This window comes from Fundulus heteroclitus, chromosome 21 (assembly GCF_011125445.2).
Source record: "Fundulus heteroclitus isolate FHET01 chromosome 21, MU-UCD_Fhet_4.1, whole genome shotgun sequence".
Lineage (NCBI taxonomy): Eukaryota > Metazoa > Chordata > Actinopteri > Cyprinodontiformes > Fundulidae > Fundulus > Fundulus heteroclitus.
In genome coordinates, this window is record NC_046381.1 from 15,824,211 (window position 1) to 15,837,784 (window position 13,574).

Consider the following 13,574-nt stretch of genomic DNA (forward strand, 5'->3'; position numbering starts at 1 on the left):
ACAAGAACAAGTGCAAAAATGTTTCCTCTGCAGCAAACACAAGCAAAGTTATCCTACTACCTCTTTACTTTCAAGACACAAGATTTTGATTCAAGAAAAAAATGAAGACATCGCTGATCATGCCACAACAGCTATTCCTTTTCCCAGCCTCTTCCCCGCCTGGGGAAAGAGGCGAGATCACTTCTTGCAGAAAACAAAAACGGTAAGCATGGAGAAGAGTCACAACCTTATGCAGCAATTGCAATGACAGATGTAACACATAAAATAAGGGTATCTTCCTCATTGTCATTCTGTGGAAAATGTTGGGACCGTTGGTGTAATTTTGGGTGTTTTCTGGATCTATCATTACAAATTCCCATTTAAAAAAAAAAAAAAAATACTTCAACTTTGTGCAAAATGTCATGCAAATGTATGTTTTTTTTTTGACCTAAGTGAAATTACGTGGAGGTGGAAATCATCAGGTCTACATGAGAATTAACTTTCTGTTAATCTTTTTACAAGTGTTTATTGTTTCATGCCTTGGCAACATTTAACCCCAGAGCTTACCACACCCCAAAGAAAAATTACTCACACGTACGGCACATTTTCTCCCACACCCTTGTTGAGGTGGATTCCTGCATGTACCCAGGAGGCCTCCTGGCTTCTTTCAGCTGTGGATGACCTTTATTCCCCTTTAGTAAACATCAATTGGAAACTACAGCTTGTGTTTACTCAAGATAGGTTTGTCTATTAAAATATTTGATCTAAATGTGCAGTTTGACTAAATAAAACATAACAAATCCGTAAGAGGGCACATACATTTCCACATAAAGGGATGTATATGAGCTCACTGACAGAGCCATTCCTTGGTAATTGGACTCAACAGTGTTGCCACAGTGTTGGTCAAAAACAAAAGCCCATTGTCTCTTCTTTGTAACATTGCATGCCACAAACGTAGTTGTAAATGAGAGAATAAAAAAAATGCAACTCCTGTGCTAATGTCATGGAAATTCTGAAGGCATGAGCAGAAATTTGCTGAAAGCTGAAGTGCAATGGAAATCTGGGTAAGAGATAATTTGCTGAAAGTAAAAAATACCAAACATATCAAAATACAATTCTAAAATAAACCTGCAGATGAAGTTTAAAACTAAGCAGAATTAACCGTTCAAACTGCAGCCAGGCGTCGGAAAGGTTCAATCTCAGCATCAGATTAGTTCCTGCTGTGGATCACCTCGCATGACAAAAATGATTGAACGGCTGGTTCAATCATTCACAAAGAGAAACAGCAATTCTTAACAGATCCACAGGGAAACAAATGAAATGTCCAGGAGAGATGAGAAAACCACAAAGGGCCTATTATAAATCTCGACACAGAGCTGCTCCTTGCTATATGACGACCATGCAAATGCAGAGGATCCCGCAGGCATGTGCATACATACATACATCACCCAGTCTGTCTATATAAGTTTTTATTTTAGTTTTAAGGTGCCACCATAGCTTGTCAAGTGCTCATGTTCCTACCATTTGCTGTGAAAAAGAATTTTATGCAGGCACCCTGAGGCCACCAAGACCATTTACGAAATGCGAAAAAACAAAAAGTTACTTTGGCCGATTGTCTTTTTGAGTTCGTCACCTAATAACTCGTGGGAGGAATTTAAAACTCAACCAGAGTATTGTTCAAATATACGGAAATCTGTTCTTCTCCGTGTTGCACTTCTTCAGCAGACCCGACGCGATGGCTTTCACGGCTCTCAGGGTCTCGGTGCAGGTGGGCTTGATCAGAGACTCCGGCAGGAGGAACCCAAAATGACCCGTATCCCTTAGCTCAAACGCGAACGCATAGGGAATCCCGTTCCTGTAGGCCCAGTCAATAGAGCTGCCAGAGCTAACATCTGCAAGTAAGTAAAGCAAAAGAAAATTATTAAGACAACAAAAAAGGGCTACAATTATGACAAAATTACAAATTTACTCTATTATTGCAGCTTATTTTGGAAAAGAGTAAAATAGTGGTGAAGAAAAGAAAACCCACACAAGGTTGTTGAGGCAGGTCCGTATCTGTACCTCACTCCATAAGCAGAATGCAGCGCCGTCACTGCGTTCTGAGCTGCTGACTCCTGGAAAAACAACCGTTCATGAAGTGATGATAGCCTTCATTTATGGAAACCACAACATACAGTTCTTTGCACAAGTATTCCTACTTGTAAACTTTTCACATTCTGTCACATTAGATAATTAGAACTTAAAAAAAACAACAGAAAATTTTATATTTATGATGCATTTACATACAGTCCATAGAGCCGTAATAGATCCTGTTAGAACTGTTATTTTTTTGAAGGCCTGAGAGGTTTGTTAGCAAAAGTCAGTGAACACAGCACCATGAAGACCAAGGAACATGACAGACACATCAGGGAGAACGTTATGGTGATGTATAAGGCAGCGTTAGGCCATTACATACACTCATCAAAACTATAAATGCAACACTTTTGGTTTTGCTCCTATTTTTTTATGAGATGAACTCAAAGATCTAAAACCTTTTCCACGTACACAATATCACCATTTCCCTCAAATATTGTTCACAAACCAGTCTAAATCTGTGATAGTGACCACTTCTTCTTTGCTGAGATAATCCATCCAACCTCACAGGTCTGCCATATCAAAAATCCTGATTAGACACCATGATTAGTGCACGGGTGTGCCTTAGACTGCCCACAATAAAAGGTCACTCTGAAAGGTGCAGTTTTATCACACAGCACAATGCCACAGATGTGGCAAGATTTGAGGGAGCGTGCAATTGGCATGCGGACAGCAGGAATGTCAACCGGTGCTGTTGCTCGTTGTAGTTGCATTTATATTTTTTTGTTGAGTGTAAAATCCCAAGCTTTAAACCTCTCACAGAGCAGTGTGTAATCTAACATCTTAAGATGGAAAAAGTAAGACATCTACCAAGACAAACCTACACTCCACTGTTTTGGTAATTGAGACCAGGGTTGATCTTGCCCTAAGGACCGGTTCTGAAGCCACATTTTGAAAGTCTGCGTCTTGTCTTGGTCCTGGATGTGAAGGACTTGGAAACAAGACCACAGCTGCAGCGTTCTTTTTTATAATTTTTTTTTAACGAATCTTAGCGTGAAACTCCAGCTTTCCTAAACTGACAGACCGGATGCGTAGCGCTTTAATTGGAGAAGCAGCCAAGACTGCCATGGTAACTTGTGAGGAGCTGCAGAGAGCCACAGCTCAAGTGGGAGAATCTGTTGACAAGACAACTCTACAAATTAAGCGTTTGCGCAAAGTCTGCAAGGGAAAGCAATTGTTTGTTTGTAGTAATCCTCAGGCCATGTGGGGGACACAGAAACATGTGGTAGAAGCTACTCTGGTCAGCTAAGACCAGAATAAATGTTTTCCCCAACATGCATTTTTATTTGTGGATGAAAACTATCAGCATCTCACCCTGAACGCACCAATAGTAAAGCATGGCAGTGGCAGCATCATACTATGTGGATGCTTTTATTCACTGGGGAAACTGTTATCAGGTGATGAGAAGATGGATGGAAGTAAATACAGGACAGTCCTGAGGCAGAGGCTCATCTTCCAGCAGGATAAGGACCCTAAACTGTCAGATTTACGGTGGAAGGGTTTGCTTCAAAGCATATTCATGTGTTGCTGCTGTCAAAACACCTTGTAAGGTAACGGGTTTCTTACCACACAGTTAAAGTTGGGGATTGCAGCGTACTTGTAGGAGTACGGGTAAAGGAGCATCTGCGCGTAGGCATGGATGGATATGTACGCCTTCATGCGCTTCTTGTGCTTGCGCAGAAACTTGGCAACCGCTTTGACTTCGGGTTCGGATTCAGGGAACGGGCCGCAGTAGGTGTCGTCACACGGATGGGAGGAAGCGCCCTCATCTGGAAATGGGGGAAAAGGAAATATTTGGCTTTATTTCAACTGGATTCCACATAAGCTAAGGGCAACCCCAAAAAAACACACCAAAAACAGCAAATAATTCTTCCTCTCCAGTTAACAGATATAAGTTGTTCACTATTATACACTATTTAACATGGCAGTACATCGGTAACCTTAGTGATTTACAGGCGGTGTATGCTGAATTGTGTTGGCTTCAACTCATTTTAGTAAGACTTTGGGGTAAAAAAAACTCACCACACCATTTCACCTTCCAGTTTCTGTTGGCGTCCACACCTCTGCAGTGGAACTTGTGATTTTTGGAACGAGTCTTTCTCCAGAACCGGTCCTACAGAAAAAAAATTAGACCATTTTAGAGTTGTTGTTGTTTTTTTTTTTCAACGATACAATTCATCTAGCGGTCAGTGGAGCAGATTAGTACCGCTGGTAGAAGTAAAACAACAATCACAATCTGCTGATGGTGGATATTGTTTGTTTTGGTCTCAAACATAATTTGTTTTTTACAGCAGGCTATACACTGACTATAACAAAAATACTTTCAATCCTGGCTGTCAAAGGGAGTAAGAATCGTTCCCGAGGCAGATACGAACAGATGCAGGGTTAGCCGGAAACATCCGTAGTCGATGGCTTTTCAGCAGTAGCGGGCATGGATTCGCTAATCCGCAAAAACGCATAGTTGTGGAATTTACTTTTTGTTCAGCACACTATCATTCTCGCAAAGTTTAGAAACAGTTGGTGGACTGTCCAGCAGTAGCAGTCACAGCTCCACAAAAGACAATGTTAGTAGCCGTGCTGTTTTCTTCTTCTTACCTTCTTGTAATTATATGGTATGAATATTGTCAGCTCCCGTTGCTCTACAACACAGAAACGCCAGTATCCGCTGCTGTGTGACTCCTTCTGCTGTGTTATATGCACATGCAGATCGCTTTGGGGTCTTGAACCATTCAGACAGAAGTCTGATGCCGGTCACATTTAAGTAGATTTCTAGGTTCATTCCCGCATAGAAAGACTGGACTTGGAGCTGGGCTTTTTGGGTCACTGCGTGTCTCAGCGGTAGGGCTGCCAACTGTCCCGTTTTAGCCAGAAAGTCCCGTATTTTGAGCCAAATTGAAATGTCCTGTATGGGATATTTTGTGCTTGTCTGTTTTCAAATTAAAAATTATTTATCCTGAACCAAAACATTACTATTACTATTACTATTACTTGTGTGAAGACGTGCGACACAGACTGGGTGAAAGCCATTGATTAGCGGCTAGCGTTAGCTTCCTCTAATTCCCTTTTTTATTAACGGATTAGCAATAGTGAAGCTAATATTTTTGCTTGTGGAATATGAGTTAGTGAAACTAACATTTTGGTTAGCTGTGCCCACCACTGTTTTCAGGAATGAAAGACCCCAAACTACGAAAGTAAGAAATGGTGAAAGGGGGGAAATGACCAGATCCAAGAAATCACCACAGGAGTAACATCTGGGTACTTTACAAAAAAAAAAAAAAAAAAAGACAATGATTCCATTAAAAAAAGGGAAAAAAGCAAGAAGGCAAACTGTAAATTAATTTAATAGTTTCCCAGTCCTGAGAAAGCACAAAGTGACAGAGAGACGACTCCATTTTAACTGGATGGAAACCTCCAGCAGAACCTGGCTCAGGATTAATGAGAGGACAGGACAGACTTTAGCTTCAGTTCTCCTTTAAAAAAGGAGACAACAAATTGTAGAAACATTCTGTACCGTGTTAACCTGGCCAGCCAGACTGATCAAGTGTAGGACTCCACGTTCTGCACATTATTAATCTGGGTCGGCTCTTATCCAATCCATTTGGGGAAGGGAGGGAATTTAAGCAGAACTTTCTGAGCTGATCGAACGAAGCCACACCTAGTGCCCTCTTACCAAAGGTTGGTTTTAGCCAATCCTGGTATCAAATTAAAACATAAGCAACAGGCATCATGAGAAACCACAACATGTTAAGCTAGTCAAGGCATTTCTTACAGTTCTTCTTTCAAAGATGAAATCGTGGATTCTTACAAAATGATGATAGCAGCAGCTACGCCTGCGTCCTCCTGCGCTGCCATGTTTATGGTGGTTCAGCTGTAAGCCCAGCACCTCTTGTGCTGCCTTAAACCACAATACTGCAACGTGATTGGCCCAAACCGCTTTTTGCTTCGGACACAAACGGTTGAAGACGGAGCGGTTGAAGATGGATTCTCGTGTGTTTGTCAACGCATAAATACCGTGAGATTTCATGTTGCAGGCAACTGCAAGGTTAGTACCGTGTTCCAGCTGAAGCGATAGCCATCCACATTGAAGACGGGCATGATGAAGAAGTCAAGATGGTTGAGCAGTCGCGTCATCACAGAGTCATACTTGTATGAGCTGAGTGCCTGAAAGTATGCAACAGAATGAAAATTAGCCTAATCTGGGAGTTATAAATAAGAAACCATATTGTTATCACCATCGCGATTCTTTCTTTGTTTCACTTTGCGTTGTTCAAACTTATGCATCTATATAGCTGAAAATGTCACATTTATACTCCAACCAATAATGAGGATTAGAGTTGGCTGATCAGAGTGCTATGCTTACATTCCTTGTCAGCTAAGAGGCCAAGGCCAGGGTTCAGCAGCATTTATGTAAAACCCAGAGAACCATTCTTACCCTTGTTTCTTCTGAATCACATTTGTCTGGTGTCATAAAACAAACATGGCCCATTAAAACAGAAAGCTTATTGCTTTCACAAAGGCCAACTTTGTTTGTTTTATGCTTTAATTGAAGAACAATATCCCTTTTCTTGCAACCATATTGTCATTCTGTTGTGACAGCAATAAATAAAAAATCCACACAGAAAACGCAAATGTTTCCTCTTTGTCATGTTTAATAGATCTAAAGCAACTGTGTGTGTGTGTGTGCGTGTGTGTGTGTGTGTGTGTGTGTGTGTGTGTGTGTGTGTAGCAAAGAGCTATATGTGGTTGAGGAGCTGCAGGTTGCAGACCTCTGGGTGATGTGCTAAGCTTTAAAGACAAATGCCACACTGACCTCCAGTGGTCTACCACCGTTACTGCATCATACCCCTAGGTCATATTTCTTTTTACCTTTAATGTTGTCAGAAGTCACTTGATTTTTCATTTATGTTTCTAATGCTTAATTCTATTTAATTTTGTTTTAAATTCCCTTCTGCCTTTTTCTTTTCACTCCTCTGTGATTCTTGTACAATCCCTTTCCTTGGGTCACTTTCTTCCAGTTTCGGGTATCTCGTCTCGTTCTGTTTGTGTCTGTTGATGTAGTTTGTTATTGTACTCCTTGGTACATTCGATTTTCCATTTGTTTGCATTTTGCTTTCCTACACCTGGTTCTAGTTTACTTATTGCAGTACCTGTGATGTGTCAGTCAATCTCAAATATGCCCTTTGAGAAGAGAACATGTCTGCCAAAAAGGAGCTTTAAGGAATTAGCAATGGGAAGATGCAGGTGGTGCATAGCATCATAGCATCAGGTTTAAATTATAGCCTTAAACCAATAATCACGGCTCCTCTGTCACAGGTGTCTCCTCCATTTGTGTCTCATTTGGAAGGGGCCAAGACAATAGACGTGGAGAGACAGCAAGGAAATATTCATACCCTTTAAAGTTTGTGACTTTTTGTCAAATTAAAATTACAGACTTAAGCATATTTTAATAGGACATTTATGTGACAGACCAACACAACCTAGCATACAATCTTGATTTGTAAGGAAATGGTTTTCTTTTCTTATTTTTTCTTTTTACAAACAAAATGGCATTGAGGACCTGTTACTCTGTGCCCTTTAATACAATCCAGTACAACTATTAGCCTTCATAGGTCACCTAATCACTAAATAAAGGCAACCTCTGTAATTTAATGTCAGTATAAATCCAGCATAGTATAAATCTCTGAAGGCCGCTATTTATGGTTGTTAGAGAACATTAGTCAACAAACATCATCATGAAGACCTAGGAACCACCTGCCAACCTTTGAAAACTTAACAAAGCAAGCTTCAGTCCATGAATTTAACATCGAAACAGTACACTACAGCTGCAAAGCATAACTTAGTGGTCAGGAAAGGAGGCAAGTAGTAACTGTAAGTGTGAAATCCACAAATCTGACCCATATAGAAGAGTGGTCTGAAGAAAGCCATGTCATCTAGGAGACAGGGCAAACATGTGGAAGAAGGTCTTCTGGCCAGATAAGAACCAAATTCAACTTTTTCTGAAGCACTTTCTGAAATAAATATGTGAAAGGTGCTATATAAATATACTAAACTTACTACATACAGTGGGACTCTCACACAATAATTAAATCTGCCTACTATTTTCTTTATAACAGTCAATTAGAATAATAAACATTCAGCATCTTACATAATTAATACACATATGCTTAATTCATATGAAAAAAGTGAAAAATTATCCAACGTGTTTTTGTAACGAAAGACAAAACATAAACTGAGATATGTTTTTTCCCGTTATTTGATGCCAAGCTGAATAAACTCTTTAAAACAGCTTTCAGGCCTCTACATTAACATCCACTCTATGCTGTGCCTTTTTTTTCTGGCTCCTACTGTGTTTGTAATCCCATTCATCTGGGGCACAAATGGTATATTAAAAAGGAGAATAATAAACATTCTTGCAGGTCTGGTGATGGTCTGGCTTTCATTACAGAGAATAAATTAGACTAAAAGCCCGTCTCCACACCAGGAACCTTTAAGGCAAGCAGAAGCATAATTAACTCTCTTAAATTTCCACTGCTTCTACCAGGGTAAAAACACAAAAGGCAGGGAGAAAAAAGTCCTGGTACTGAGGATGGTACTTTTGATATTACCCTGAACATTTGGTCTGGAGCTTTATTGAGATATGGCGCTAAGCATCTGCATATTTATTTCCATTAGCTTCAACTGTAATAGACAAAATAATAAATTCAATTCAATTAAATCCTATTTATATAGCACCAATTCATGATACATGTCATCTAAATTAATAATTAATGCCTGTATGTCTTTAAGACTAGATTGTTGTAATCCTTTTATCAGGTTTACCACGGAAGAGTCTTTAAAGTCTTCGAAAGACACAGAATGCAGCAGCATAAGTTTTTTCTTTTTGGACAGGAACCAGGAAAATAATTGAAAGCGATGCTTGATTATACGTCATAAAACAGTAAATGACATTGCACCTGCACATTTTTCTGAGCTGGTGATCCACCATACTCCAGCAAGTCCGCTTTTTTACATCGGACTATGTGTTTTGAAGTTAAAATTAATTTGTTTAGTACGTATAAGATTTCATCAATGCTTCTTTCTTTTTTATAGTTCAGAAATCAAAAATGGCTTGCTGGTCTTTGTGGGGGATTCCCAAGTGCTTAAATAGAAGGCTACCTGACCTCTTATTCCTTGAAGGGGTTTCGCCTCTCATTGAAAAGCTTCTTACGTTGTGAAGATGGTTAGAAGTAACAGGCTTATAAATCGCGGTCAGAAGAATCACAATAGAGCCATTGAAGACACCAATGGGGCAATTAGGACACAGGAATAACTGGCCCACCCTCCACTCAGCCCCAATATTTGGGTTGTTGCTGCTGGACGATCCAAACGGGTCCCTTAAGATGTCATGTGAGGTGTTTTGATCACATGACCCAAGATGGAAATTGCTGAAAAACACTATTTTTTTTGCCATCCTAAGAGCCATTTTTAATCAGTCCAGCTAAATAACACTCGTATAGAGTCACAAATGTGACATGACATTTTGAAAAAATGACAACTTAGAATTTAAAAAAAAATATATCTCTAGGTAATTTGTGTCATTTTTGAAGAACCACCATTTTACTTCTATTTTTAGGTTTTAAACTAAAGGAAAAGGTTTGTACAAAGACAACAGGTATAGTTTCCTCTATGGGATTTTATAGTTGTGGAAAATTATTTTAAGAAAGCACATCATTTCCAACCTGATGGCAAGAAAAATTTAAGTATATTACTGGTATTCTTAGAGTCTATTGTGGAAATTCAATGTAATTATTCATTGAATATCAACCTGTAAAAACATTAATTGGCTCTTTATTTCTTTAACCAACATGAAAAGGGACACAATAGAAGGTCCAAGAGCCACTTATGGCTCCAGAGCCACAGGTTTCTTAGTTAGGGCTGCAGGAAAGGTTTAGGTAAGATGGAAGCTTATGCCATCTCCTCTATTTAATTTATTTTTTTTTTTCATGTCAGACTCAACACCTTTGTATGGAGTTTGGAGTAACTTTACACAATTTAAAGAGTGAAACTCTTGTGAAAGATTTATTGATTATAGTTTTTATTCAGTTTTCCTAAAAACACCATCCACTGGAGCTAATGGCTGACGCGTGTTTCAAAGAGTGTGCCCACGCAAAAGTTCATCTTCTCAGGGTTTGTTGAACAAAACAAAACAAAAAAAAAATAAAAAATGGATCCATGTTTAGGTTTTCAGCCCAACATGGCCACAAATACATCCACACTGTCTCACTAATCCAAACACGGTCAAATTATGTAAGACATTAATATTCTTGAAGGTAAATAAAAATCTCTCATCACTAAGAAATAAACTGTAACTTTGCTTTGTTATTTATATATATATATATATATTTTTTTTTTATGAAGGATGAGTGTTTGACATACAAACGTTGCCAAGTCTGTGTGCAAATTGTAACAACTTGCTGTGACGACCCCTGCATAAGGGAGCATAACTTGTGGCGGGTGGTTTGTGGTGCGTTCCTTTTGCCTCGGAGGTCGGAACTAACGAGCGGCAGATTACGTCATCTCCGCCTTTTTGTGTTCCAGTTTCCCTTCGTTGGACAGTGGAAAAAAACATGGACGCTTGCACAACAATAACGATGACAATAACGCTGTTCAAAGCAGTATTTTGTACAAATAAAAGGAGCTGAAACGTCCCGTCTTATGAACACTGAAACGTAGAAACTCCACGACTGAATAAATGTTACATAAATAATAGAGAGCTGCTACAAACAATCAGAGTATGAGGTGTTACCCAATGCTGGTGCAAGTAGCAGCCATCTTGAATGCCGATGTCGGGTCCCATCCTGTTACACCGACGTTCCGACTCATAATACCGACTTTAGGGGCCGTTCTATTTACATTTTTTGGCAAGTTGAGAATTCTGATCATGGACGACCAATGGAACGCGCCATTTTCACTTTTCTCCCTCAATGGCGACCATCTTGTCGCCATTGGACATAATTTGCTTAAACAACTCTGAGGTGGATTGCAGGGTTCAGGGTAATTCAATATCCTTGATAAAGGTCCAGGGTAGCATCATATCATCAAACATGCATGTTAAAGGGTGAGATGGAGTTGCGTAAATGTTTGGCTAATATCACAGCTGTAGAAGACATGTTTGCCTTATCTGTGGAAGACCAAATAGAAGTACCTCTTTGACAAACCACTGGCAGAAAGCGGGTCCAATCCACTCCCTGGCGTGAACGCCGCAGTCAATCCACACGGATTTCTTTTGCGGGCGGCCTCTCTTTCCTAGCTGACAGGACAGAGATCCTTGTCAGGACAAGATGGCGTTTGGAACACATGCACCTTTTCTCCGTCTCTTCTGTTTTGATTGTTGTTTTCTCCTACCTGAAGCACATAAAGTGGTCTTCCTTCGTAGGACTTCCCCACAGAGAACAAAGTGACAAGCTCGGGGCGACTTCTGTTCATTTCAAACATCCAGTTCTGAATCTGCAGTGCAGAGAATAATGAGAGGTTTGTTATTTACAACAAAAAAAGAAAGAAATGCTCAGTAGTTTTACATTTTGTTGTTTCCTGAACGTGTCCTACTCCATGATGCATGAGTGTGAAAAAGTGATTTTCACAGAGAAGGTGTGGATAAACAAAAATTTCTCTTCTCTGTCTTATGTTTTCTTATTTTTCAGTCAGATAGATGCTAGACCTGAGTAAATAATGGCTGAAGCTGTCAAATGCAGTGGAGTATTAATGGGACTGCACAGCAAGAGGGAGAGAGCTGCATGTGGAGGGGAGTAATTTGAAGCAGGGGGAATACCTTAATAAAGATGTTTGTCTTGTCAGCAGTGACGGGTGGGCTGACACCTACCTCTTCCAGCGGGTGGTAAACCTCGTAGTCGTACTGAGACTCTGATCTCCGCTTGCGAGAGGAGCGATAGCCGCTCTGCTTTTCAATTTCATTCTGCAGATTGGAGATAAACACCCTGCGGGAGGTGGAAACAGGGACACAAAGATGATGTGCATGATAGAAAACCTGCAGCAATGTCCTCACCAGTACTGTTTTAAAACGTAAGCTAAAAAGTATTAGTCAGAGGTTTGCCTAATAACCAGGATGAATGTCATTAAATTCTGTGCCTTAAATGATTCGATTAAAATGTATTTTTCATGGATGGAAAAAAAACAACTGAAAACAAGCTTCTGACATCCTTTGGGTTCTTCTTGGCGAAACTGGTAGAGCTCATTTAAATTGGTTGGGTTTCTGTTCTGAGCCTGGCTTTTAAGACATTTTTCATAAGGCTGACATCAGGACTTTGGAAAGGAAATTCAGCAAGTGCAAATGGCATTATTTTCCTATTGTTAGGAAAGATATACTATACATATTTAGGGTGTTTACAATTTACATTGACCAACGCCATCTCATAGTAACACCTGATTAATCAATTAATTAATTAATCATTGATGATGTCAGGTTTGACAGATTCTTCACATTTCAAAATACATTAAGTAATAAAATGAGTGGAAGGAAACAGCTTTTCATTGAAATGTGCAAGACTTTTACTTTTCTGCCACACAATGACACATATTTCTATATACTTCCTAAAAAACTGCCAAATCTTGTGAAAAACAGCCCAAATTTTAACAACCCGCCCAAAGCTATTTCTTCCAGCCCAACTGGGCGGTAACCCGCCCAATCTGGCAACACCGGAGGAAGGTGGGTGTTGCACGGCTCCTCCTTTGAGAGGGATTGTGAACTTTCTGCTTTGATTTTGTCCTTTGAGGTTTTTGAATTACTTGAATAAGCTATTTAATACTTCAAACGATATAGAACTATTCAAAACGATATAGAACTTTTCAATTATTTCTGTTAGTCTCTTTTTTCTGTATATTATTTTTTTTGTCATTTCCCACCCTCCACCTTCGATAGACTCCTGCTACTTTCCGACGTGTCTCCACTTTAACACACGATTCAAATGACCAGGTGCATTCTGAGGAGACCATTCAGCCAAAGTGTGCCGTGCTTCTCCTGAAGCAGCTTGCACCTGGGCTTGATTAGTTTAAAGAGACATTTTGAAGTCTGTAATTGTTTTAAGGCTCTAACTAATGCAAGAATGTAACATTACAGTACCTTACAGTCCCCCATTTACGACAGTATTATATGACAGTATTGGTATGAAAGGGTGGATTAGGTAGGTTTTTGTGTTGGCTCTTTCATAACATTAATTATACACCATAAGTCAACGTGTCTGACAGCACAAATAAAAGTCATGCTATAATTATCTACATCTGTTAAAGGACTCCTCATGGCTGAGCTTTTCTCTTCACTTCCCACTTCAAGCAGACATAGACGGCACACTATTTTGCCATCGCATCAAACGAGGGCGTCTCAGTTAAAGTTTTGAAACGTCTAAATCTATTAAAACACAAATCTCATCATCAGAGCCCATCAACTGCAGGATAAAGTTGGTTCGAAA

The 13,574-nt window shown here is 39.7% G+C and overlaps 1 protein-coding gene across 2 annotated transcripts in view; it reads right to left on the minus strand.

The window, feature by feature from the left end:
• Positions 1–428: 428 nt before the first annotated feature.
• Positions 429–13,574, minus strand: part of cpa6 (carboxypeptidase A6) — a 30,977-nt gene continuing 17,831 nt past the window's right edge. For both annotated transcript variants that reach the window (XM_012857472.3, XM_036125641.1), the window contains 8 exons: positions 11,972–12,086; positions 11,497–11,598; positions 11,297–11,401; positions 6,163–6,273; positions 4,135–4,225; positions 3,679–3,881; positions 2,009–2,093; positions 429–1,871 (listed from right to left, as the gene is read on the minus strand). In XM_012857472.3, the coding sequence (XP_012712926.2) occupies positions 1,657–1,871; positions 2,009–2,093; positions 3,679–3,881; positions 4,135–4,225; positions 6,163–6,273; positions 11,297–11,401; positions 11,497–11,598; positions 11,972–12,086 (1,027 nt within the window). In that variant the 3' untranslated portion in view covers positions 429–1,656. The remainder of the gene's footprint in view (positions 1,872–2,008; positions 2,094–3,678; positions 3,882–4,134; positions 4,226–6,162; positions 6,274–11,296; positions 11,402–11,496; positions 11,599–11,971; positions 12,087–13,574) is intronic.